Source organism: Podarcis raffonei, chromosome 2 (genome assembly GCF_027172205.1).
Source record: "Podarcis raffonei isolate rPodRaf1 chromosome 2, rPodRaf1.pri, whole genome shotgun sequence".
Lineage (NCBI taxonomy): Eukaryota > Metazoa > Chordata > Lepidosauria > Squamata > Lacertidae > Podarcis > Podarcis raffonei.
Genome location: NC_070603.1, coordinates 120,156,444 through 120,184,217, shown reverse-complemented (window position 1 = coordinate 120,184,217; position 27,774 = coordinate 120,156,444). Strand labels below are relative to the sequence as shown.

The 27,774-nt window shown below is 44.1% G+C and overlaps 2 protein-coding genes across 3 annotated transcripts in view; both read right to left on the bottom strand.

Annotated features, from left to right (window-relative positions):
* Window positions 1-27,774, bottom strand: part of LOC128409433 (zinc finger protein 239-like) — a 51,703-nt gene that overhangs the window by 12,708 nt on the left and 11,221 nt on the right. The gene's annotated exons all lie outside the window — the stretch shown is intronic.
* On the bottom strand, window positions 420-19,885 carry LOC128409357 (oocyte zinc finger protein XlCOF6-like). The gene is made up of 2 exons (XM_053379745.1): window positions 19,835-19,885; window positions 420-4,094 (listed from the first exon to the last, which is right to left on the bottom strand). The coding sequence occupies exons 1-2, from the start codon at window positions 19,869-19,871 to the stop codon at window positions 2,140-2,142; spliced, it is 1,992 nt and encodes a 663-aa protein (XP_053235720.1). The 5' UTR covers window positions 19,872-19,885; the 3' UTR covers window positions 420-2,139.

The window sequence follows — 27,774 nt, the reverse complement described above, 5'->3', positions numbered from 1 at the left end:
ATATTTCTCTATCTTCTAGACATTTTCTAATACTAATAGTGTGAATGTTTATTTAAATCCTGCCATCAAGTCTATCTTTGTTTCTTTGTTTCTATAAATGGTTCCCATTGTTTTTCAAAGTTGCTGTTGTCCTTTTCTCTTAGTCTGTCTGTCATTTTTGCCAGTTCTACATCATCATCATCATCATAATTTTTAATTTGTATACCGCTTTTCTATCTTACAATACTCAAGGCCGTTTACAAGTTGAAGAAACAAAAAATGTACATCTTATAACAATCTAATGCAATACAAAAGTGTGATAATAAAACGTAACTTTAAAATAGGCAACCTCCACCCAAAAAGTAACATTCAACAATCATTAGAATAGTATAAAATAATAGTATCAACATATAAAAGTTAAACAGAAATCCACTCAACAGTTACAATAATATCTAAACTGTAATCAATAAAACAATGGCAAGCCACAGTACATAAAACAATACAATACACATTGAGAAGCAGAGAGTGGGGCAAGGCAGGTGGAAGGAGGCCTTGCCTGATGGAGTCTCTCCCCTCATAGTTCACCAACTTCTCTTGCCATTGTTCTTTACTTGGTATTTCTCCAGTCTTCCAATTTTGTGCAGTCAACATTCTTGCTGCTGTACATAAATAAAGTCCTCTTTTCTTTCCTTATGTCTTGGCCTAAAATACCTAGTAAGAAGGCTTCTGGGTTTTTTAGAAAAGTTATTTTCAACATTTTCTTCAATTCATTATATATCATTTCCCAATAGGCTTTTACCTTTTTACAATCCCACCACATATGATAAAGCGTACCTTCTATTTCACATCTCCAAGACTCTTTCTTTTCATTTTTATACATTTTTTCCAGTTTAACTGGTGATACCATCTATACATCATTTTCATATAGTTCTCTCTCAATAGTATACCATCTGTAAATTTCAAATTTACTTTCCACAATTTTATCCAATCTTCAAATTGTATGTTATGGCCCATTTAATCATTACCAATTTTACTTCTTCGTCTTTGGTTTCCTACTCCAAAAGAATGTTATATGCCTTTTAAAAATAATTTTGTACTTTCTTCTATCACTTCCTCTTTGGAATTTGGAAACCGACTATGAGATGCCTTTCTTATTGTCCTCTTTAAAGATATCATTTAAGTGTCTATGATGCAGCCAGCTTTGAAGATGTTCTTTTATTTAGTCATATTCTTTCCACTGCCTCTATTCCGGCCACTGCCTGGATATTTCGGAGACATAAAACTGAAATCCCTCCTAGGCAGATGAAGGTGAAGAAACACACATCCTGAAACACTGACCTATTAACACTCTAGACACAGGTTGGAAAATCAATGCATCTTCTATACTGTTCTAATTTCTCTCTCGACCAAAGGTGTCATGGACTTTGAATACAATCGAACTCAGAACGCAAGGGAGAAGCGTGCTAAGAGGAAGGGACGCTTGGCAAATCCACACCGTGATCAACTCCTGCCTGGGAACCTATGTCCCCACTGTGGAAGGATGTGTGGGTCCAGAATTGGCTTCCACAGTCACTTACGGACTCATTGTTAAAACCGTGTTTATGGAAGACAATTTTACTCGGCTACGCCAAAGAAGATTTTCTCTTTTGACTGCGTATTGAGGCTTATTATACAGTATATGTTTTTCAACAGCATTTGTTCATTAGAGCTGTAATCTGAGGGCATATACTCTCATTGCAAAGATACGTCATTTACATACGTCAACAGAATACCAGAGAATGCATTTGTGTCTATGAAAAATATCAGATCAATTCACACCAGATTAACAAATTTTGGGGATGGGAGAAATATTAAAGCACCACTATATACAAGTGATGAATACATGGGAAATAACGCATGAGAAAGAAAATAGAACATAGCTATGTAAATCCAACTCTGATCAGGAGAACAATCTGCAACACAGCCACTAAAAGGAATAAAAATTCTAATGGAAGCAAATTCTAATTCTGAACACAATCATTGGTTTACTCTCTGTAGGAGTTATTTGATATAATTAAATATCTTCCCACACCCCAACCTTTCTGTTTCCCTTGTACGAGTTCTTTTCAGTTTAGTAAGGGAGTCCTTGTCACATAAGTTCTTTCTATAGGCCAAACATTTCTAAGATTTCCTCCCTGTATGAGTTCTGTGGTGGCTAGTAAGGATATTACTACGACTGAAGCTTTTTCCACACTCCGAACACGTATACGGTTTCTCTCCTGTATGAGTTCTTTCATGCGACTTAAGGGAGCTACTGTGACTGAAGCTCCTTCCACACTCCGAACATGTATACGGTTTCTCTCCTGTATGAGTTATTTCATGCGACTTAAGGGAGCTACTTTGAGTGAAGCTCATTCCACACTCTGAACATGTATACGGTTTCTCTCCTGTATGAGTTCTTTCATGCGACTTAAGGGAGCTACTTTGAGTGAAGCTCATTCCACACTCTGAACATGTATACGGCTTCTCTCCTGTATGAGTTCTTTGATGTGACTTAAGGGAGCTACTGCACCTGAAGCTCATTCCACACTCCGAACATGTATACGGTTTCTCTCCTGTATGAGTTCTTTTATGCGACTTAAGGGAGCTACTTTGAGTGAAGCTCATTCCACACTCTGAACATGTATACGGCTTCTCTCTTGTATGAGTTCTTTGATGCAAAGTAAGGGAGCTACTGTACCTGAAGCTCCTTCCACACTCCGAACATGTATACGGTTTCTCTCCTGTATGAGTTCTTTGATGCAACGTGAGTTGGCTACCGCAACTGAAGCTCTTGCCACACTCCAAACATTTATAAGGTTTCTCTCCTGTGTGCAATCTTTGATGCAAGGTAAGGCTGCAACTGTGGCTGAAGCTCTTTCCACACTCCAAACATGTATATCGTTTCTCCCCTATATGAATTCTTTCATGTGAAGAAAGGTAGTCGTTGCGACTGAAGCTCTTGCCACATTCCCAGCATTTATAAGGTTTGCTGCCTCGATGAGTTTGTTGATGTCTAGTAAGCCCATTGCTGCGAGCGAAGCTCATTCCACACTCCAAACACGTATGCGGTTTCTCCCCTGTATGAGTTCTTTGATGCGACTTAAGTGAGCTACCCTGACTGAAGCTCCTCCCACACTCTAAACATGTATACGGTTTTTCCCCTGTATGAGATCTTTGATGCAAGGTAAGGGCACCATTGCAACTGAAACTCTTTCCACACTCTGAACATGTATATGGTTTCTCCCCTGTATGAGATCTTTTATGCAATTTAAGGGTACCATGTTGACTGAAGCTTTTTCCACACTCTGAACATTTATAAGGTTTCTCCCCGGTATGAGATCTTTGATGCAAGATAAGGCCAGTACTCTGACTGAAGGTCTTTCCACACTCCAAACATTTATAAGGTTTCTCCCCTGTATGAGATCTTTGATGCAAGATAAGGACAGTACTCTGACTGAAGGTCTTTCCACACTCCAAACATTTATAAGGTTTCTCCCCTGTATGAGTTCGTTGATGCGACTTAAGATTGCTACTGTTACGGAAGCTCTTTCCACACTCTGAACATGTATACGGTTTCTTCCCTGTATGAGATCTTTGGTGCCTGGTAAGGCTACGATTGTCACAGAAGCTCTTTCCACACTCTGAGCATGTATACGGTTTCTCCCCTGAATGAGTTCTTTGATGTGAGGTAAGGGCACCACAGTGACTGAAGCTCCTTCCAGACGCTGAACATGTATACGGTTTCTCCCCTGTGTGCACTCTTTGATGTATAGTAAGAGTACCACTGGCACTGAAGCTCTTTCCACACTCTGAACATGTATACGGTTTCTCCCCCGTGTGTACTCTTTGATGTATAGTAAGAGTTGAGCGACGACCAAATCTCTTTCCACACACTGTGCATTCATGCTTTTTCTCATCTCTGTGAGTTTGGTTTTCACCACCCTGAGACGTACCAGAGTCACCCTCCGGCTTCTGCTTTTGTCTCCCCTCTCGCCTGTTGCCTCCATCTTGAAACCTCAGATTCCTTTGCTCTTTGGATCCTTTTGATGACACTTCGGATTGTTCCCCTTCTGCCAGCGTCCCTTCAGCATCTCCTGATGGAATAAAAAGGCAAACTGATGAAATGCTAAAGGAACGTCTTCACCCCAATCATTCAGTCAGGACACAGAGATCCAGGTCCCAGGGCCTTGTGGCAGTTCCCTCACTGTGAGAAGGGAAGTTACAGGGAACGAGGCGGAGGGCCTTCTTGGTAGTGGTGCCCACCCTGTGGAACGCCCTCCCGTCAGTTGTCAAAAAAATAACTATGCAACTATTAGAAGACAACTGGAGGCAGCACTGTGTAGGGAAGTTTTTAATGTTTTATGTTTTATTGTGCTTTTATATTTGTTGGAAGCCACCTAGAGTGGCTGGGGCAACCCAGTCCAATCCGTGAGGTACAAATAATGAAAGTATTAATGTTAGTATTATTATTTATTGAGTTTATATACCACCCTGACGTCCGGTGGAGCGCAATCCTCCCGCAAGTGGGGATTTTTCCGCGAGGGAAATCCCGTGCTATTTCGGAAAGAAAAGGGGTGCTACAGGGCGCAGTAGCCCCTAAATTTAATCTCTGGAGGGTGTTCAGAGAGCCAGGTTCCCGGCGACGCCAAGAACTACCCGCCCGGCCGTCAGGTAACTCCAAAAAGGAGCGAAGAGTACGGCGGAGCGCAGGTAACGGGCTAAGGGAAGCCATTGTCTACATCTGAATAGTGAAGCCCCGAGCTTGCAGGGAAAGCGCACCACTCTCAAACATATGAAATTCGGACTCAAATAACCACAGATTGGACGGCGGTGAACAAAGAAAGGATTTGGGGGGAAAAGAGAAAACTACGGAATTCAGCTGTCATCTGAAATCAGCTTAGACGCAGCGCTGCATGCAAAGCGGGGAAAAGGGAAGTGAGTTGCCGCTAGCGGCTATTGTTTCTTTCTCTCTCTTAACTTCTTCCTTATTAAAAAAAGTATCTTCCTAAGAAGCTACAGAGAAACAAAAAGACTACTAAGTTAAAAGGGGGAACAGAGAGAGAGTATTTTGGAAATTAGATGTCTTTGATGTAACGGAGGGTAAAAGAAAGGCTGAAGTGCTTCTCTACTTTCGGTTTTAAAAGACAAAGAACTGTGTAGCGAAAAGGGAACTTCCGACGCCATTGCTACTTTTAAAAGCAGAGACAAAAGACAGAATTGAGGTGGCATCGGATAAAAGTCATGTATTTTGGTTTCTTTTTTCTTCTTGGGTTTTCTTGATAAAAAAAAATATTTGGGACCCTAGCCAAGCAAAACTACTATTATTTGGAGTTGTGGAACTTTATTAATTGGGAAACTTTTAAACTACGTGCTTCAGACTTGGATTTATGACCCCTAGTGGACGGAATAGATTTCTACAATTTATTTTTTTATGATTTCTTCATTACAAGACTGGTTTTAATTGGGAAGAGATCCCAGCTCCTGTTTCCTTCTTGCATCGGTAATTCTGGAATTCCTTTTTTGGAACTTTGTGCTAATACTTGGATTAATTTTTGAATACGGAATTAATACAGATATAAATTTTTTGAATTTGTTTTTGGATTATTGGTCTCTCGCCAGATCTCTCTTCTTTAACACCGTTTTATCATTATAGAAGATTAACTGTTGGACTGCTGGTTTAATGGGTGCCTAAAGTGTTCTCTCTTTATTGAGATATTTTTGGATTACTTTGGAGGGAATGTTTTGCTTCTTTTTTTCTTTCTTTGAGGGAATTTTTTGCTCTTAATTAAAATACAATTGGATTACAAATGATAGAAAGGAACCTTTGAAGATCAGCTGGATTAAGGATTAGCCTAATTGGTGGCAAGAAGATTGGTTTTATTCCGGTTCCTGTTTTGGTTTCCTACTCCTTTTCAATAGTTAAAGCTACGGTTGGGCTGAAAATAGACAAACTACAGACTACAAATTACAAAACAGAAATCTGACTAAAAGATAAAAATTGGATCTGATAAATATATAGAAACTGAAATTCTGTAATTTGGGATATTTGTTGGGTCTGTTTTTTGGGTGGTTGGTGGTTGTATAAAATTGTGTTGTTGAGAATTTGTTTGATAACTTTCAGAAGATGGCACACCAACAGAAGAAAGGGATGGAAGGGGGTATGCCAACAGATAGGAGGGGTTATAAGCAAGAAGCAGATTTTAAAGCAGAAATTCTGAGAATGTTTGCTGAAATTAAGCAAAGTGAAAAGAATTTAGAAACTAAATTAGAACAAGTGGATAATAAGATTGGGAAAATGGACAAAAAAATTGATGAGACAGTTAATGAACTCAAAGGGCAAATAAAAGAGGTATCCAAAAGAACACAATCTTTGGAGGAAGGGATGAAGAGGACAAAACTGGAAATGAAGGAAGTGAAGCAGGAAGAAGAGAAGATTAAGGTGGAGATGTCGGAACTAAATAATTCACAAGAAGAAATTAAAGATGCGATTGCTATGAATGAATTGAGACAGAGGGAAGTTAACCTGAGGTTGAGAGCTGTGCTGGAGATCCAGAGTGAAAATATCAAAGAGAGATTGATAACAGAATTAGCGCAGTGGTTGGAGTTACCAATAGAAGAGGTTGCAAAAACAGTACAAAGTGCATTTAGAATGAGAGTAAGAACAAGCAAAGCAAGAAAATTTCCAGGAGATTGCTTAATTACCTTTAAGGATAGAGAAATGAGAAATCTGATATTACAGAAGAATAGAGAGAAAAGACTAAATATAGATGGGAACTACATAATCATCTTTAAAGATATACCAATAAGACTGTTGAAACGAAGACATCCGTACAAGCCACTGGTGCAGATTCTTAAGAAAAACAAAATTGATTTCAAATAGGAATTTCCAGAGACAATTTCGTTTTTCTACAAAAGTAAAAAACACAGATTGATGAGTCCAGAAGAAACAGGGAAATTTCTGAGAAGGTACAAGGAATTAAAAGTAGAGGACGGAGAAGTTAGAGGAGCAGAAGGAGGAGCAGGAGCCAAAGGAGAGCTGGAATCAGGAGAAGAAGAAGAGAATGGAAAGAAGTCAGAAGAAGAAGAAGAAGAAGAAGAAGAAGAAGAAGAAGAAGTAGAAAGGTTATAGAAAAGTAAACCAAATTTATTTAATTGGAAATTATTATGGCATTTAAATTATGGAATTGGAATATTAATGGGATGAACGGGAAGAAAAAACGGAACAAAATTGAACAATTTCTAAAAAAGAAAAATTTGGACATTATATGTCTACAAGAGACACACGTGGCAAGGAAACATAGAAAAATTTTGACTAATAAAAGATTAGGAAATGAATTTGTATCTTCGGATAAAGAGCAAAAAAGAGGGGTAGTCTTATATATAAAAAACAAAATTGAATCTCAACAAATCTTCAAAGTTGAAGAAGGAAGGATCATAGCGGTCCGGATCAAATGGCAAGGGGAAAATTTGATAATTGTCGGGATCTATGCACCTAATGGAAATAAGACTGATTTTTACAAAACTTTGGAAGAAAAACTATTTGAGTATATGGACCAGAAAATTATAATAATGGGAGATATGAATGGAGTGGTCTCATTGGAAATGGACAGATTAAGAGATGGAACAAGTAAAGAAGGAAAATTACCTAAGACTTTCTTTTCAATGATTAAGAATTGTAATTTGATTGATATTTGGAGACTTAGACACCCATTGGAGAAACAGTTCACTTACTTTTCTGAACCGAATCAGTCAATGTCAAGAATAGATCAAATATGGGTCTCGAATGAACTAACTCCAAGAATTCTACAAATTGAAATTCATCCTAAAGTAATTTCCGATCATAATCCAATAAAACTGGAACTAAAAGGTTTTGAGGAAAGAACTTTTAGATGGAAAATTAATGACTATCTCCTTGATGACCAAAAAATTACAGAAAAAGCACAAAAGAAACTAACCGAATATTTTGTCGATAACAGTAATAAAGGTACAAAGATGAGTGTAGTATGGGACGCAAGCAAGGCAGTGATGCGAGGTTTCTTTATCCAGCAGAATTCATTGAGGAATAAAAACAGAGAAAAAGGGAAAAAAGAAATTCTAAAGCAGATAATGGACAATGAGCAAAAATTAATTAAAAAACCAAATAATTTAAAAATAAAACAAGAAATTAAGACTTTGCAAATGCAATTTGCAATGATAATAAATAAAGAAGTGGAATGGAATATTAAAAAGTTAAGACAAAAAAACTTTGAATTCGCTAACAAATCAGGTAAATGGCTGGCGTGGCAAATCAAAAAAAGAAAGGAGCAGAATACAATCAATAAAATTATGGTGAATGGAGAAGAGATAGATAATCCGAAAGAAATTAGAAAAGGATTCTTGGACTTTTATAGACAATTATATAAAAACAGAGAAAGGAACAATATGAGGAAAATAGAGAGATTTCTAAAAGAAAAAAAGGTGCAGAAGATCCCGGCAGATAAAAAAGACCAACTGAATGCCCCAATAGAATTGGATGAGATAAAAGAGGTCATAAAGGAATTGAAGAGGGGAAAGGCCCCGGGACCAGACGGATTTACATCAGGCTACTATAAAGAACTGAGAGATGTTTTGATGATACCACTGAAAGAAGTTATGAATAATATTTTAAAAGAAAGAGATATTCCGGAAACGTGGAAAGAAGCATTTATTACATTTATCCCAAAACAGGACTCGGATTTAACACAAGTTAAAAATTATAGGCCTATTTCATTGCTGAACACAGACTATAAAATATCTGCAGGGATTTTAGCGAGAAGAATGAAAAAGATACTACTAGGAATTATCCATAAAGACCAAGCGGGTTTCCTTCCAGGCAGACAGATGAAGGATAATATAAGGAATATAATAAATATTTTGGAATATCTGACTGCCAGAAATGAGAAACAAGCTATACTCATATTTGTGGATGCAGAAAAGGCCTTTGATAATATTGCATGGGACTTTATGTTGAAGAATTTGGAGTATATGGATGTGGGGAAAGAGTTTTTTAACGGAATAAAGGCAATATATACAGAGCAGAGAGCTAAGTTGATTGTAAACAATGTGACTACGGAAGATATAAAAATATCCAAAGGAACCAGACAGGGATGTCCACTCTCGCCACTGTTATTTATAATGGTCCTGGAGGTCTTTCTAAGTGCGATTAGATAAAATGAATTAATAAAAGGGGTAACAGTTGGCCAGAATGAATATAAAATTAAAGCCTTTGCTGATGATCTGGTAATAACGGTTGAAGAACCAATAGAAAGTGTAAATGAAGTATTGGAGGAGATTGAACAATTTGGAAATGTGGCAGGGTTTAGATTAAATAAGAAGAAAACTAAAATAATTGCAAAAAATATGGATCAAAGTATGATAGAAATAATGCAACAACGAACAGAGATAGAAGTGGTGAAAAAGGTAAAATATCTAGGAATTTGGTTAACCTCTAAAAACATTGATTTGTTTCAGAATAACTATACACCAGTGTGGAATGGAGTAAGGAAAGATCTGGAGGTATGGGGTAGAATGAAACTATCTTTTTGGGGTAGAATCTCTACGATAAAGATGAGCGTTCTCCCAAAGATGTTATTTTTATTTCAGACTATCCCAATAATAAAGGGGGTAGCGATTTTTAAAGAGTGGCAAAGAGTGATTTCGAGGTATATCTGGCAGGGCAAGAAGCCGAGAATTAAATTCAAGCTATTAACGGATGTGAAGGAAAGAGGAGGCTTCGCCCTGCCAGATCTGAAATTATATTATGAAGCAGCATGTCTTTGCTGGTTGAAAGAATGGATAAAATTAGAAAATAAGTTATTAGATTTAGAAGGATTTGATAACAGATTTGGATGGCACACGTATTTATGGTGCGGGAAGAAGAAAATTCATAAAGGTTTTGGGAACCACATCTTCCGGAGTTCGTTAATAGAAATATGGGATAGGTATAAAAACCTATTAGAACCAAGAGTTCCACACTGGTTATCTCCGTTAGAGGTTATGAGTGTAAAGAAAATTAATATGAGAAGTAAATGGATTACATATGGTGAATTGATAATTAAAGAAGCAGGAAAATGGAAATTAAAACCATATGAACAAGTGAGGGAACACGGTTATGATTGGCTGCATTATTTTCAGGTTAATGAAATGTTTAAAAAGGATATTAAAGAAAATGGATATGCAGAAAAAGACTCAAAGTTTCAAACAGATATAATAAACAATGATTGTAAAATTCTGTCAAAAATGTATAAGATGTTGTTGGAATGGTATACGAAAGATGGAGAAGTTAAATCAGTAATGATACAATGGGCCAGAGACTTTGGTTATAACATACAATTTGAGGATTGGGAAAAATTGTGGAAGGAAAATCTAAAATTCACTGCATGTACGGCGCTAAAAGAAAATGTTAAAATGTTTTACAGATGGTATATCACACCGGTAAAATTAGCGAAAATGTTTAGGACATGTAATAAGTGTTGGAAATGTAAAGAAAAAGAAGGAACGTTTTACCATATGTGGTGGGACTGTAAGAAAGTGAAAAGTTTCTGGGAGATGATATATAATGAACTGATAAAGATGTTAAAATATACATTTGAAAAAAACCAGAGGCTTTTCTTTTAGGGATTACAGGAAAAGAAATAAGAAAAAAGGACTGTAAACTTTTTCAATACGCAGTTACAGCAGCAAGAATTTTATTGGCCCAGAAATGGAAACAAGAGGAAATACCGATGATAGAAGAATGGAGAATGAAACTGACAGACTATGCAGAGTTGGACAAACTAACGGGGAAAATCAGATATTATCGAGACCAAAAGTTCATCGAAGACTGGTGAAAATTTGTAGAATATCTGAAAAGCATATGCGACGTGCAAACAACGCTAGTGGGGTTTCAAGAAGCACTGTGAATTCTGAGATGTATTGTTAAAAAGAAATAGAAGTGGGAGGGAAGACTAATGGCAATACAAAATATAGGGAATGCGTAATTGAGAGGTAAATATGGATGATTGGCAGAGAAGCTGAAGGAAGTCCAAAAAGAGATAATTTGTGAAAATTTTCATAAAATTGTATATTTGTGTTGGAAATTAATAAAAATTATTATATATAATTATTATATATAAAAAAAGAGTTTATATACCACCCTATACCCGGAGGTCTCAGCGTGGTTCACAGAAAAGATCACATCATATATAATCAGAATAAAAACAACAACCCTAACCCAAAAAAGAGCCACGTTTGAAAAAGACTATAGGATGTCAAACATATCAAGCAAAAGCCTGGTTAAAAAGGAACATGTTTGCGTGGCACCTAAAGGTGTAAACCCCTTCATGGATCACTGCCTTGTCGTGGAGAAGGGGCTTGAATAACTCAGAGAAGCTATGACCTATGCCGTGCAGGGCCACCCAAGACAGACAGGTCAGCCGAGAGTTTAGACTAAATGTGATCCACCTGGAGAAGAAACTGGCAACCCACTCCAGTATTATGCCATGAAAGCTCCATGGACATGAAAAAGAAGCAGCTTTGAAAGGAAAGTGAGTTTCCAAGGCATGCTCTGATTCATGGGGTCACGGAGAGTCGGACACAACTAAGACGACTAAACAACAACAAAGGTTTATAAGAAAGGCGCCAGGCGAACTTCCCTGGGGAGAGCGTTCCACAGATAGGGAGCCACTGCAGAGAAGGCCCTGTTATCGTGTTGCCATCCTCGGACCACTTGAGGAGGAGGCCCACGAAGGAGGGCCTCATAAGGGGATCTCAGGGTCCAGGTAGGTTCATTCAATTCAATTCAAAATCCTTTATTAGGCATAGCACACCACACATTATCAAACAAACATCATATACAGACTGTATAAAATACGGGCTCAGCGAACACAATTTATCCCAGTCCTATTCTTAACTCCAAAAAATAAATCGATGTACATAGATAATATAATACAACACAGCAACATCACCTACCATTAAGAACCACTAAGTCTCTCTATCATGGCCCATTCTTTCTTCATGGACAGCACTCAAAAATTCAGCCACTATAACAGTAATTTGATCATCGCTGTCCGCCAGCAGGTCCTGAACAGTTGGTTGTGTAAAAATCTGTCTATTAAATTTTAGGGCCTCAAACAATTGTCTTCTGGCATAACTGCCAAAATCACAGGAAAAGAACACATGCTCCAGAGTATCGGGTTCCTGTTTTCCGCATTTGCAGAGACGCTCTGATTCTGGGATAGCTAAGTATCTTCCTCTCACTACCGCCGAGGGAAACATGTTAAATCTGGCCAACATAAACAGCCTACACGATTCATGTTTCTTCAGATTTGTCATGTATCCCTTTTGGAAATCTCTACACAAAGGGAGATTTAAGTGGGTAGGAGAGCAGGTGCTGTGCTTTGCAACCTCAAGCATGGCGAGGACACTTTTTCCTGTAAGAGTCTTCCTGATAATTTCCCATGTATCTTTGGGATCAGAAATTTCAAAATCAGTTAGAGTGAGCCCTATCGAATCCAATTTTCTCCTGCAAGTCAATGATAGATTGTGAATTGCACTATCACTTAAAAGATCGTAAAGTAGAGAATTAGGGGATAGGGCTCTATAATGGAGGAAGATCCAATATTTCAAGGTCCTCAGCCATGCTCTTACTGATAAAGGCAATATTCCCAGCTCACAACATATTGTTTCATATTTTACAGAGTTTGCAAGTCCTAATAATGACCTCAGAAGGGATGCGTGAAATTTATCCAATCTCTTGAGGTCACCTGAAATCCACACTGGTGTGCCGTATAGAAGTTGGGCACAAAGTTTCATGTCAATCACTTGCAATACAGCTGGAATAAATCTGTTTCCTACTGGAGAAAAAAAATAGGATTTAATATGGTGGGCTGTCACTTTGGCCTTAACTATTGCCGCACATATATGTGTATTCCAATTTATATTATTTTTGAATGTGATTCCCATATAATTGAAGTGCTTAACTTCCTGTATGAGATGTCCATTAATTATACAGCCTTTTGGGTTCCCTCTCTTTCTGAATTGCATAATCTTTGTCTTATCATAATTAATTTTGAGATTATTGAGAGAGCAGTAGTTTGAGAAACTCTTAAATAATTTTTTTAAACCCAAAACAGAGAGTGAAATAATTACAGCATCATCTGCATAAAGTAATAGAAAGAATGGGCTATTGTATAAATAAGGAGTATGAGTGGTTGCGTTTTGAAGAAATAATGGTAGGTCAGATAAAAATAGATTAAATAGGGTAGGGGCCAAGATACAGCCTTGTCTAACTCTTCGATTATTCAGAATAGGACCTGCTAGTCTACCATCTTTTGATACTTTAACATATATTTGGTTATTAGAACGTAAACTTTGAATCAGTGTAAGTAGATATGGGTCGATACCAAGGTGTTCTAGTTTAGTCCATAGTTTATTGCGGTCGACCGAATCAAAGGCACTTTTTAAATCTACAAATGCCACAAAGAGTTTTCGTTTATTTCTCATGACATATTTATCCACAAGATGACTTAACACTAGACACTGGTCAAGAGTTGACGAGCCTGCCTTAAAACCAGCCTGCTCTTTACCAGGTAGACCTTTTGTCAGCATCCATTCTTCCAATTTAATAAGCAGAGATTTGGCATATATTTTACTTATGCATGGTAACAAACTTATAGGCCTGTAATTCTCTTGGCAATTCCTATCACCTTTTTTAAAGATCGGTACCACTATTGAGTTGTTCCACGACTTAGGTACAAAGGCTGAGTGATAGATAGGTAGGTTCATATGGAAAGAAGCAGCCCTTGAAGTATTGTGATCCTGAGCCATGTAAGGCTTTATAGGTCAAAACCAGCACCTTGAATTGAGCCCGGAAACTAATTGCTAGCCAGTGCAGTCGGACCAGGATGGGGGTAATATGCTCAAACCGCCTTGCTCCAGTGAGCAAGCTGGCCGCTGAATTCTGCACTAGATTCAGAGCTAGTGTCTGTCTTCAGAGGCAGCCCTACGTTTAACGCATATCTATATCTAACCTTCAAGTTACCAGAGCATAGACAACGATATATAGGCTATCCCTGGCCAGGTAGGGGTGTAGCTGGGCCACCAGCCTAAGCTGATGGAAGGCACTCCAGGCCATCTGAGCCTCGAGTGATAGCAAAGGATCCAGGAGATATGGAGAGAGTCAGAACTTACAGGGTTAAGAAGTTCTGAGTGACGTCTCACATTCAGAGGCGGGTTTAGAACACTGACTGAAGTGGGAGTGTCTGTCTACGCTGACACTCAGAGTGAGTCTAGCCAGATCCGGGAGAGGATCGAAGATGAGTGCTCTGTCGCCGGGAGAGCATTGATTTGTTGTTTTTGTACGAGATTAAAGCTCTTTGTAAGATAAGGAAGAAACTGAGCGTCTGACTGGTTTATTGCACCCAAGGCAATTATCGGCTCTGCTTCTGTCGCTGTGCTAAGCTCTGCTACACTGCAGCTGGGGGCCCGGAGCAACAGAGACACGCAGGCGGAAGCGTGTGGGCTCCGTGGGCAAGCGAAGCTGCCAGTCAATTTCTCCAAAGGTTATGGCTAAGGTTATGGAAGGTCAGCTGACGCTGTGAAGCAAGCCAAGTCCGTGCCGGTGTGTGCTGGATCTCCTGCCACGGAGGGCAGTGGAGAAAAGCTGGAGCCAGCTGGGGAGCTGTGCCTTTGATCGTGAGGCAAGGAGCTCGCTGGAGGAGCTGTGCTGTACCGGGTGCTGGAGAAGCTACTACTGTTCGTAAGTAAGCTGGGCCCCGGGGGAGAAGATGGCAGACAGCCATGAATCGTGTGCAGTCCCTTTTGAAGAGGTGGACGGGAAGGAGCCCTGGGTCGCGTGGCAGGCACTGAAGACAGTGGGAGCCACACCAGAGGGGGCCAGATGCTGCACAGATGCTTCAGGTCCAGCTGGAGCTGGGGGACGCCCAGAGAGTCCAGTAGAGGCTGGGGAACGCCCAAAGAGCCCAATGGGGGCTGGAGCTGTGTTTGGAAGCCGATGCAATGCTTCGACACGCCAGAGAGATGGGCCGTGTGCTGGAAAGCAGCTGAGAGCTGGGAAGAGGAAAGCAGAGGCAAGCTGTTCCTCTGGAAGCTATGCACCCAAGTTTGGGGGTGCAGGCCAGTCCAAGGGTCTTAAGGGTGCCAAGGCTGTTTGGCAGGAGCTGGAGAAGGTTTGCAGAGAAACCACCGAGCTGGAAGCCAAAGGCCACGTCCCCGGTTGCAGAAAAGCCTCAAGGAGTGCTGCTGGCAAGAGTGGGGAGGCACAGAAGTCCAAAGGCCGGAGTGTAAAGTTTTCCACTCGTTGCTGTTATGTTTGCGGTTCCCCTGAACACCTGCGCCGCTGCTGTCCACAGAGAGAGAAAGGGCCGGATGCTGCCAAGGACATTTCCCATGGGAACCAGCCCGGTAGAAGAGGCCAGCGTGGGAAGGCGCAGGGACGGCCGGAAGGGGAAGGAGGTGCTTATCAGCTGTCTGCTTCAATGGCTGTTTTGAAAGACACCTGCAAAGGCCCCAAGGAAGGGGGCAGAAGGAACTCTGTTGCTAAGGCAATGAAGGACAGTGTGCTACGTTGGGTCATTGACCCTGCTGCAAATAGACATCTCGTGCCTGAGACACCTGGTGTCCAGATAAAGAACTGCAGAGCTGTTTCAGCTGGGAAATCAGTGTGTTTTGCTGATGGGTCACAGAGGCTTGTAACAAAAGCTGGGAATGTTTATGTTTCTCTTTTGCAGGCACAGCTGGAAGTCTACGTGGCGCCGGGAATGAGACATTGTCTTTTGTCTGTACCGTGTCTTTTACAGGAGGGGTATATGGTTTGTTTTGAGAACAATGTCTGTACAATTTCCAGAGGGGGGAAGCAACTGGTACGTGTTGAGAAAAGTCAGAACCTCTTTGTTCTGGAAACACCTCTGGAGGAGGGAGTGGGGAATGCTGGGAAAGCTAACATTCACACTCATGTTTCATGTGCATGCGTGTGGCACAAGAGGATTGCACATGGGTCTTGTGATGACTTGCAGATGTTATCAGAATGCACCAAAGGGTGCAAGGTAAGAGAATGTGGTGAAACCCTAAATTGCAGGGCTTGCAGGAAAGCCAAGAACAAGGGATACAGTTATCCCAGGGTGGAGAGAGTAACCACAAAGCCTTTTGAGCTTGTGCACGCAGACCTGTTTGGGCCTATGCCTCAGCCAAGTCTGGGCGGAGCCAGGTTTCTGCTGACATTGTTAGATGATTTCTCTCAGAACTCCTGGGCGTTCACGCTGAGAACGCAGGAAGAAGCAACGCAACTGATCAGGGATTGGGTTGCAGAGGTGGAACAGAGGTTCTCCACCAAGGTGCAGGGATTCAAGTGTGACCGTGGTTCAGAGGTCACTGGGTCTGCACTAAAGAGTTTCTTTCGCCAGAGGGGGATACGTCACAAGGTGACTTCGCCTCAGGAGAGTGGCGTGGCAGAGCTGAGGAGTAAAGCTCTGGTTCAAGCGACAGAGATCCTACTGTGTGACTCTGGGTTGCCTCACAGTTTCTGGGGGGAGGCAGTAAAAACGGCCAATTTCACGATGAACAGGTGCTACAATTCAGTGGTAGGTGACACCCCGTATTTCTTGCTCAATGGACAGAAGCCGCAGGTGCATTTCTTCTGTTCGTTTGGTTGCAGAGCCATGGTGCCTGTACCAAAGTGTTTGCAGCAAGAGGGTGGTCCAAGATACCAGGAAATGACGTTCTGTGGGTATGAGCCTACGACAAAGGGGTGGAGATTTGCATACCCAGAAGGTGATCAGACCAAGCTTCTGGTCAGTAAACATGCTGAGTTCAATGAGCAGCAGGAAAGTAGGGCAAGGCGCAAAGTCAGCCATGACATTGTCTCAGATTGTCTGTCTGAATCTGAGGAGGAGGGAGAGCCAGGTAATGGTGATCTGATCGATGATCAGGATCAGCACCAGGGGGAGGCGTCTCCACAGGTTGTGAAAGGAGTGTCCAAGAGTGAGCCCTCATCTCCTGTTAGAGTAACGGAGAAGGCTCACAGACGGGTCAAGTCAGAGGGGGAGTCGTCTGATGAGAAAGACGAACTTGCTGGCCCCAGTGGGTCAGAGGAAGAACCACAGTTTGTGCCCAGGCGGTCTTCACGGGCAACAAAGGGAATTCCACCTGAGAGGTTTCGAGTCACAAATGCGTGGGTTGGTCTCGCACAGTGCGAACCTGAGATTTGTGAGGAGACTCACCAGGCAGGTGGGAAGGTGTGGGACACACAGAGGTCTGTAAAGGTGTGTTCACAAGTCCTCTCAGAATGTGATACGAGAGGGGGTATGGAGAGAGTCAGAACTTACAGGGTTAAGAAGTTCTGAGTGACGTCTCACATTCAGAGGCGGGTTTAGAACACTGACTGAAGTGGGAGTGTCTGTCTACGCTGACACTCAGAGTGAGTCTAGCCAGATCCGGGAGAGGATCGAAGATGAGTGCTCTGTCGCCGGGAGAGCATTGATTTGTTGTTTTTGTACGAGATTAAAGCTCTTTGTAAGATAAGGAAGAAACTGAGCGTCTGACTGGTTTATTGCACCCAAGGCAATTATCGGCTCTGCTTCTGTCGCTGTGCTAAGCTCTGCTACACTGCAGCTGGGGGCCCGGAGCAACAGAGACACGCAGGCGGAAGCGTGTGGGCTCCGTGGGCAAGCGAAGCTGCCAGTCAATTTCTCCAAAGGAGAACCCCCAAGCTACGAACCTGCTCCTCCAGAGGAAGTGTAACCCCATCAAGAGCAGGTGACCTCCCACCCATCTGCTCTAGGGAACCACCCACTAACTGAGGCTCACTCTTATCTGGATTGAGCTTCAATTTGTTGGCTCTCATCGAGCCCATTACCCAGGCAAGACACTGGTCCAGCACTTCCACTGCCTCATCTACAGATAGGAGAAATAGAGCTGAGTGTCATCAGCATACTCCTGGCAACGTACTCCAAATCTCTGGATAACCCCTCCCAGCGATTTCATGTAGATGTTAAAGAACATGGGGGATAGGATTGGGCCTTGTGGAACCCCACATTGAAGCTTCCACGGGGCTGAAATGCATTCCCCAAGTAACACCCTTTGGAAATGACCATCCAAGTAGGACTGGAACCACCACAAAGCAGGGCCACGATGCCAGTATTGCAGTGTTTTATTCTCTCATTGCATAGTGTGGCATGGTGCCTTTAATTGCCTATTTACCTAGTGTATTGTTGCATGAGAACGGAAGCTATTTATATGTCTCCTCCCTCTTCCCTTTTGGCCCTGGCCCCTTGCAGCTTGCTCTCCCTCTGTCTCTGACTCAGGAAGAAGACAGGTACGCGAGTCAGCTTGTCGGCATGTTGATTTACTCTATTTTTTTTGTAAATAAATCTTGATGCTCCAATACAACCACAGTCTGCTTCTGCTGTACTCTGCTACTATGGGCTAAGTCCCTGACCTCCAGGCAAAAGGGGGGGCACCGCCCCACCCCACCCCCCAGTTCAGAGAGCCGCTCCAGAAGGATACCCTGGTCGATGGTAATGAAAGCTGCTGAGAGGTCGAGAACAATTAACAGAGACATGTTTCCCTTGTCTCTCTCATGACAGAAATCATCATACAGGGCCACCAAAGCAGTTTCTGTGCCAAAACCAGGTCTAAGCTATGGCTAAAATGGATCCAGAAAATCAGTTTCTTCCAAAAGCACCTGGATCTGTTTTGTGACTACCTGCTCCAGGACCTTGCCCAAGAAAGTGTGATTAGCAAGTGCCCGGTTCTTAGTTAAGTTTTCCCAATCCAGGGAAAGTTTGTTAAGGAGTGCTTTAACCACTGCCTCCTTCAAACAGGCAGGGACCACCCCCTCTTGTATAGAGGCACTGATCATCTCCCTGGTCCTGCCAGCTGTTCCCTCCCTGCTGGTTTTTATCAGCCAAGAGGGGCAAGGGTCAAGAGTGCAAACATCACCCTGAATGATCCAAGCACCGTGTCCATATCCTCGAGCCTTGCCAACTGAAAAAACTCACCCAACACAACAGGACTAGACTGTGCTCTGGACACCCCATGAGACTCATCTGCTGTAACAGCAAGTCAAGGTCTTGGTGGATACAAGCAATTTGATCGCCAAAATGCTTTGCAAACAAGTCACAGCCAGCTACTGCTGGTTCTACTCCTCCTTTGGGCCAGCCTGTAAAAGGCCCTGTACAAACCGGAAAATCTCTGCCAGACGACTTGTTGAGGATGCAATGGAGGCAGAAAACTATGCCTTTTTTGCTGCCTTCACTGCCACTAGGTAGGCTTGATAATGAGCCCTTACCAGTGTTCGGTTGCATTAATTTGGATCTTTCATCCACTGTATTTTAAGCCGTATTTTAAGCAACTGTTCCCCCCCCCACTACATTTTATAGTAATTTATATTTCGTGTTAGCCACCCTGAGCTAGGTCCTGGCCAGGGAGAGCGGGGTATAATTAAATAAATATTATTAGTAGTAGTAATGCATAAGGCTTTGCCTTGAGCCCAAGCCCTATGGAGAGACGAAGGAAGGTCCCCCACCTGCCCAAGTTGGCCTGCAGAGAGGAGAGCAGGAGAAAGATCTGCCCCTCCATTGGGAAAATATTTCCTACCCCCATTCAAAGGGGGAAAGAACTATAAATGCATTATTTTAGCAGAATAATGTACAGAAATGCATTAATAATGGGAACTGAAAATATTATATGAAATACTAGAGAAAGAAGGCACAGAAAAAAACTTACATTGAAACGGATAACCTAATAGGGTTTTTAAAAACTCCCTCCCCACACTCCCTCCAGCAGCACCCGCGTTATAATACATAATAATATGACGCACCTCCAGCGCCTCCGCTAGGAAGGACAGCCGCCGCCATGTTCGGCACCTCCCCCCCCCCCCGCCAGAAGCGGGACAGGAAGCGGAAGCTCCTATTCTCCCGACAGCCTTTTTACCTCCACTCTAGGAATCTCAGCTCTGTCGCCGCTGCTCTTAACCGTTTCGGAGCCGAGCGGCAGGAGCCTCTGGGCTTCTCCGGGCAAAGAGCGAGGAGAGGCGCTGGTCTCGCCTCCGGAAAGACCCGCTGGATCAGCTGCGCGGGCGCCCCAAAACGTTTCTTAAACTATTTATTAAACTATTTATTATAAAAAATATATATTTTATTTTCGAATTTCAAAATAACAACATTTTTACTTTTGGTATACAGAATACATATCCAATACAAATTTGCAATAGATGACTCCCCACCCCGGTTTCCACCCCCCCCCCGTTATTCTCCTTGCATATAATTATATTTCTCCCAATTAATTTCAGCTTCTCCTCCCCCCCCCAATTCTATTCTTAGTTCATAAATGTTACATCAAACCTGCTAATGTTTTGCCTCTTTTACAGTGTTATTTAAACGTGTCTATTGAGTTTTCCCATTCTTGATTGATTTTTTTCTCATCTTGGTGCCTGATCTTCAGGATTAGTTTAGCCATTTCGACATAGTCACTCATCTTAGTTATCCATTCTTCTTTCGTTGGGACCTTTTCTTCTTTCCACATCTGGGATAGTAGCATCTGGCCGCTGTAGTCGCATAAATAAACAGTCTCTTTTGCTTCCTTGGCATATTTTCTCCTATTACACCTAATAAGAAAGGCCTCTGATTTTTTAACAAACGTAATTTTAAACATTTTTTTAAGTTCATTTTTTATAATTTCCCAGAAGCCCTTTACTTTTTTACATGTCCACGACATATGAAAAAAGAAAAAAAAGGACTTTTCATATCCTTACATTTCCAGCATAAATTAGAGGTATCTTTATACATTTTAGCAAGCTTACTGGAGTGAAATAGCATTGGTACATCATCTTCATAGAATTTTATTTTCATGAACTGCATGCTGTGAATTTTAAAATCTTTTCCCATGATTCAAGTGGTATATGTCTTTTGCCCAGTGAGATTTAATATTCCAGGCTGTGAGGTCTTTTCCTGCTTTGATAAATGACGCACCAGATCACTTAGAGATATGCTAGTACATACTGACTTACAACACACGTCTACACACCAGACCTTGACCACAGCTCCAGGTTTTTTCAAATGCGGACATTGCACTGCTTGTAGATATGCATCACAAGTGGAAGAATTTTCTAATAGTAGAGGCTTTAAGTTTACCATGTGTTGCCACATGTGCAAATGCAATTCCACACACACACACACCGCTCCAGGTTTCAGGCAAGGACGATTTCCCAGCCCCTCCTGGAGATCGAACCCAGAACCTTCTGCACCCAAGAGCCACTTTCGCCTTTTAAGAGACACCGCCCTCAGAATTCACCAGCCACCGCGGATCTCTGGGTGTTACCAGGATGAAACTGTCTCATCTGCTGCTGCTGCTTCTCCTCTGCCCGGCTCAGGAGGAAATCTTTGGCTAGGGCCACCGCCTGGGAACTGGTCTCCGCTCCCTGATCCTTCACCCAGTTCTCCATCTCCGGGGGGAGGACAGCCAGGAATTGCTCCAGGACTACCAGGTCCAGGATCTGAGCCTCGGTGTGTCGCTCTGGCTCCAGCCACTCCCTGCAAAGGCGGTGGAGTCGGCTGCAAACCTCTCGGGGTCCCTTGGCCTCCTGGTAGCGGGAATGCCTGAATCTCTGGCACTAGCAACTGAGCTGAGGGTGTCTACATCCAGGAGGGTCTTCATAGCTCTTCCAAGGATCTCCCAAGTGGGGTAGTTTGGGGATTTGGGCAGCAGCCTCTAATATGGCTGAAGGATTGTCCCCTGCAGCCTCTTTTCCTATTCTTTCCAGGTTCTGCTTCAAGCCAAAGGCTGGCCAAGTGAGTGTGGACCACAAAGGGGCTGAGCCAGAGGTGGGGGAACCTCAGGTCCTGCTCTAAGCTGCTCTGGGCTGGAACAGGATCCGGCCCCAGCCTCCCTGCCTGCTTCCTTCAATGCATCCAGTGAGATAGTGAAAACAAAAAAAAATTTTCCTTCCAGTAGCACCTTAAAGACCAACTAAGTTAGTTCTTGGTATGAGCTTTCGTGTGCATGCACACTTCTTCAGATACACTGAAACAGAAGTTGCCAGATTTTGTGTATCTGAAGTGTGGATGCACACGAAAGCTCATACCAAGAACTAACTTAGTTGGTCTTTAAGGTGCTACTGGAAGGAAAAAAATTATTTGTTTTGACTATGGCAGACCAACACGGCTGCCTATCTGTAAGTGAGATAGTGGGTGGACATATCAGATGACACAGAGGTTTCTGCAAGTAGCTCAGCCGGCCCGCTTTTATAGGCAGCCAGCTGTCAACATTGTAACAACAACAACATCATCCCAGGGTTTCCTGCCTAAATTATCTGATGTGGACCTGAGTGAAAACTACATAGACAATACCCCTCGTGGCCAGTGTCAGAACTTCAATACATAACACATCCAACCACTGCAGCCTCTCTTCTGCAAAAGGACCATGCACAAGGCAGGTGGGGCGCTTGCCCTGGAGGACTAAGAGCTCCTCCAGTTTCCTGCCTCTCTAGGAATCTTGCGCTTCATCTTTAACCCTTTGAAGACCAGGCAGCTGGGATGGAAAAAAATATCTCCCTTCTAGGAACTCTGATCTCTGCTTTGACAATGTTGGGACTTCTTAGGCAGTGGTGAGAGGCAGTGTGGTGTAGTGGTTAAAGTGCTGGACTATGGCCTTGGGAGACCAGGGATCAAATTCCCCACCGGGTGGCCATGGGGCCAGTCAATGCCTCTCAGACTAGCCTACCTCACAGGGTTGTTGGTGGGGATAAAAGGAACAGAGGAAGAACCATGTATTAAAGGGACCCCTGACCATTAGGTCCAGTTGCGGACGACTCTGAGGTTGCGGCACTCATCTCGCTTTACTAGCTGAGGGAGCCGGCGTTTGTCCACAGGCAGCTTCAGGGTCATGTGTCCAGCATGACTAAGCGGCTTCTGGCAAACCAGAGCGGCACACGGAAACGCCGTATACCTTCCCGCCGGAGTGGTACCTATTTATCTACTTGCACTCTGGCGTGCTTTTGAACTGCTAGGTTGGCAGGAGCTGGGACTGAGCAACGGAAGCTCAACCGTTGCAGGGATTCGAACTGCTGACCTTCTGATCAGCAAGGCCTAGGCTCTGTGGTTTAGACCACAGCGCCACCCGCATCCTAAAAACTGCATTTAAAACAGAATTCAGTTTTTAGCATTGTCTCCTGGATGAGGTTGGCTTTCCTTTTGGGGTCTGGGGTTCAGCAGCTCTCTGCCAGGAATTCCCAGGAAGGGCTTGCGCCTTTTTAAGGGAAGTGCAAGCATTTTAGTGAACGACAGACATATTGGGGGAACCAGAGGACAGTTTCTAAGAAGGCAGCAATGAAAGGGGCACGAGTAGAGATGTAAAATTTCCAGAAATTTTGAAGCCATGGGGGTTGGATGTTTCTCCCGCTATTTCAGGGGGGGAAAGGAAATTTTGGAAAAATTGGGGGGGGGGTTCAGTGTGGAGTAGTTTTAAAAATTGCGTGAAACGCAGCATATATAATAGTATTAGGCTTGCAATAAAACAGGTAACCACCCCCCTTTCTCTCAAAAGCATCAAAAAAAGCAAGAAACCACCAACATAAATAATAATCAAAATTGCCCCTTAGCACCAACAGCAAATAAAGTTAAGGTCCATCTCAATATTTAAACTCCATGGAAGGTCTACCCTTTGAGTAGTGCTTTAAAAGCAACAACAGACGACACAACATATACATGCAGTTTATTCTATCTCACTTTCTAAACTACTGCTATCATTTTCCATTTCTTCTTCTTCTTTCTCTTTGTCATTTTCCCCATGGACTTCTAAAAAACGGCTTTGGGGGGGTAACGGGGGGAGGACTGTCCCCCCCCCATTTTCCCGTTTTTCCCCCCAGGCCTTCCCATCTCTACTTGAGGACAGCTGGGGCAAAGCATAAGGCAATTTTTTTGCATGCCAGGCCCAGAAGGAAGCAACATCCAGTTACTGAATAGTAATTGCACTAAGGCTCAAACTCAGTTTGAAAAGAAAGGAAGTATGTGTGTTTTTTAAATTGAATTTGTTATTATATATTATAAACCGCATGGTGGTAAGAGAGCTTCTAAACAGTTTACAAAAATATACAACAGAACATTAAAATGACTGATAAAACACAGTTAAAAGCAGGTGTTTAAGGGTATTCAAAAGATGATTAAAGTCAGCAGTGGTTAAAAGGAAGTAAATCGCATGCAGCTTCTACGTGTTCAGATGCGCTGGCCCTAACAAAAATGTTTTGAGCAGTTGCCGGAAGGAGTCCAGTGAGAGCACCTGCCTGGTGTCTCTTGGCAGGGAGCTGCAAAGTGGGGGTTCTGGAAGACCTGGGGGGATTGAAAAAGGGGGGAGGGCACGTTTTTTCCTCTTTTCCCAAAAATCATTTTTTTCCAGGAAAGATTGAAAATAAAAATGTGGAATATTCAAACTATATCAAACAATTTCTTTTCATTTTTTCCAGGAAAAAAGGGCTTCAGAAAAAAACCTGCCCCCCTCCCATTTTTCTAGTTTTTTTCCAGGCCTTCCCATCTCTAGGCATGAGCAACAGGCATCCATTGGAGAAGATGGGTTAAGTTTGCTGGACTATTACCTGCACTACCAGGTATTTCTGAAACCAGTAGGAGAACACTCCAATATCCCAGGACATTCTATACAAGATCTGAAAGAATTTCAGAAATAGACTGGAAAGATCTGAAAATGCTGGCGGGCGGCAGCGAACGCTGCGCTGCCGCCTGCCAGCATTTTAAAAGCCCCCGGGACAGCGGAGAAGTCTCTGCTGTCCTGGGGGCTTTTAAAATGCTGGCAGTCGGGAGGAAAGCCCTCCTGTCCCCAGAGCTTGCGGGGTGGGAGGTGGGGAGAAGGGCTTTTCTTCCCACCACCAGCCTTCAGAACAGCCTTCTGAAGGCTGGCGGTGGGAAGAAAAGCCCTTGTCCCCCCCCCCAGCCTTCAGAAGAGGTCGGGGGACAGACTGTCCCCGGACCTGGTCTGAAGGCGGTTTCCATAGGAACGCATTGATTGATTTTCAATGCATTCCTATGGGAAACCGTGCTTCGCAAGACGAAAAACTCGCAAGAAGAAAAAACTTGCGGAACGAATTAATTTCGTCTTGCGAGGCACCACTGTACAAAAATGTGATAATAAAACATAACTTTAAAATAGGCAACCTCCATCCAAAACGTAACATTCAACAATTAGAAAAGTATAAAATAATAATATCAACATATAAAAGTTAAACAGAAATCCACTCAACAGTTACAATAATATCTAATCTGTAATCAATAAAACAATGGCAAGCCACAGTACATAAAACAATACAATACACATTGAGAAGCAGAGAGTGGGGCAGGGCAGGTGGAAGGAGGCCTTGCCTGATGGAGTCTCTCCCCTCACAGTTCTTCCTCCAGGCACAGCTTCCTTATGAGGAGACCCAGGGCCGGAGGGTGGGGCAAGGCAGGTGGAAGGAGGCCTTGCCTGATGAAGTCTCTCCCCTCACAGTTCTTCCTCCAGGCACAGCTTCCTTATGAGGAGACCCAGGGCCGGAGGGTGGGGCAAGGCAGGTGGAAGGAGGCCTTGCCTGATGGAGTCTCTCCCCTCATAGTTCTTCCTCCAGGCACAGCTTCCTTGTGAGGAGACTCAGGGCCGGAGGGTGGGGCAGGGCAGGTGGAAGGAGGCCTTGCCTGATGAAGTCTCTCCCCTCACAGTTCTTCCTCCAGGCACAGCTTCCTTATGAGGAGACTCAGGGCCGGAGGGTGGGGCAAGGCAGGTGGAAGGAGGCCTTGCCTGATGAAGTCTCTCCCCTCACAGTTCTTCCTCCAGGCACAGCTTCCTTATGAGGAGACTCAGGGCCGGAGGGTGGGGCAGGGCAGGTGGAAGGAGGCCTTGCCTGATGAAGTCTCTCCCCTCACAGTTCTTCCTCCAGGCACAGCTTCCTTATGAGGAGACCCAGGGCCGGAGGGTGGGGCAAGGCAGGTGGAAGGAGGCCTTGCCTGATGGAGTCTCTCCCCTCATAGTTCTTCCTCCAGGCACAGCTTCCTTGTGAGGAGACTCAGGGCCGGAGGGTGGGGCAGGGCAGGTGGAAGGAGGCCTTGCCTGATGAAGTCTCTCCCCTCACAGTTCTTCCTCCAGGCACAGCTTCCTTATGAGGAGACTCAGGGCCGGAGGGTGGGGCAGGGCAGGTGGAAGGAGGCCTTGCCTGATGAAGTCTCTCCCCTCACAGTTCTTCCTCCAGGCACAGCTTCCTTATGAGGAGACTCAGGGCCGGAGGGTGGGGCAGGGCAGGTGGAAGGAGGCCTTGCCTGATGAAGTCTCTCCCCTCACAGTTCTTCCTCCAGGCACAGCTTCCTTATGAGGAGACTCAGGGCCGGAGGGTGGGGCAGGGCAGGTGGAAGGAGGCCTTGCCTGATGAAGTCTCTCCCCTCACAGTTCTTCCTCCAGGCACAGCTTCCTTATGAGGAGACCCAGGGCCGGAGGGTGGGGCAAGGCAGGTGGAAGGAGGCCTTGCCTGATGGAGTCTCTCCCCTCATAGTTCTTCCTCCAGGCACAGCTTCCTTGTGAGGAGACTCAGGGCCGGAGGGTGGGGCAGGGCAGGTGGAAGGAGGCCTTGCCTGATGAAGTCTCTCCCCTCACAGTTCTTCCTCCAGGCACAGCTTCCTTATGAGGAGACTCAGGGCCGGAGGGTGGGGCAGGGCAGGTGGAAGGAGGCCTTGCCTGATGAAGTCTCTCCCCTCACAGTTCTTCCTCCAGGCACAGCTTCCTTATGAGGAGACTCAGGGCCGGAGGGTGGGGCAGGGCAGGTGGAAGGAGGCCTTGCCTGATGAAGTCTCTCCCCTCACAGTTCTTCCTCCAGGCACAGCTTCCTTATGAGGAGACCCAGGGCCGGAGGGTGGGGCAAGGCAGGTGGAAGGAGGCCTTGCCTGATGGAGTCTCTCCCCTCACAGTTCTTCCTCCAGGCACAGCTTCCTTATGAGGAGACCCAGGGCCGGAGGGTGGGGCAAGGCAGGTGGAAGGAGGCCTTGCCTGATGGAGTCTCTCCCCTCACAGTTCTTCCTCCAGGCACAGCTTCCTTATGAGGAGACCCAGGGCCGGAGGGTGGGGCAAGGCAGGTGGAAGGAGGCCTTGCCTGATGAAGTCTCTCCCCTCACAGTTCTTCCTCCAGGCACAGCTTCCTTGTGAGGAGACTCAGGGCCGGAGGGTGGGGCAAGGCAGGTGGAAGGAGGCCTTGCCTGATGAAGTCTCTCCCCTCACAGTTCTTCCTCCAGGCACAGCTTCCTTGTGAGGAGACCCAGGGCCGGAGGGTGGGGCAGGGCAGGTGGAAGGAGGCCTTGCCTGATGAAGTCTCTCCCCTCACAGTTCTTCCTCCAGGCACAGCTTCCTTGTGAGGAGACCCAGGGCCGGAGGGTGGGGCAGGGCAGGTGGAAGGAGGCCTTGCCTGATGAAGTCTCTCCCCTCACAGTTCTTCCTCCAGGCACAGCTTCCTTATGAGGAGACCCAGGGCCGGAGGGTGGGGCAGGGCAGGTGGAAGGAGGCCTTGCCTGATGGAGTCTCTCCCCTCACAGTTCTTCCTCCAGGCACAGCTTCCTTGTGAGGAGACTCAGGGCCGGAGGGTGGGGCAGGGCAGGTGGAAGGAGGCCTTGCCTGATGGAGTCTCTCCCCTCATAGTTCATCAACTTCTCTTGCCATTGTTCTTTACTTGGTATTTCTCCAGTCTTCCAATTTTGTGCAGTCAACATTCCTGCTGCTGTACATAAATAAAGTCCTCTTTCC

Bases quoted from the DNA above. Each gene is read 5' to 3' on its own strand.
- LOC128409357 (XM_053379745.1), bottom strand. From the start codon at position 19,871: ATGGCGGCGGCTGTCCTTCCTAGCGGAGGCGCTGGAG. The intron at 4,095-19,834 runs GTGCGTCATATT...TTATTCCATCAG, and splicing joins TCCTAGCGGAGGCGCTGGAG to GAGATGCTGAAGGGACGCTG.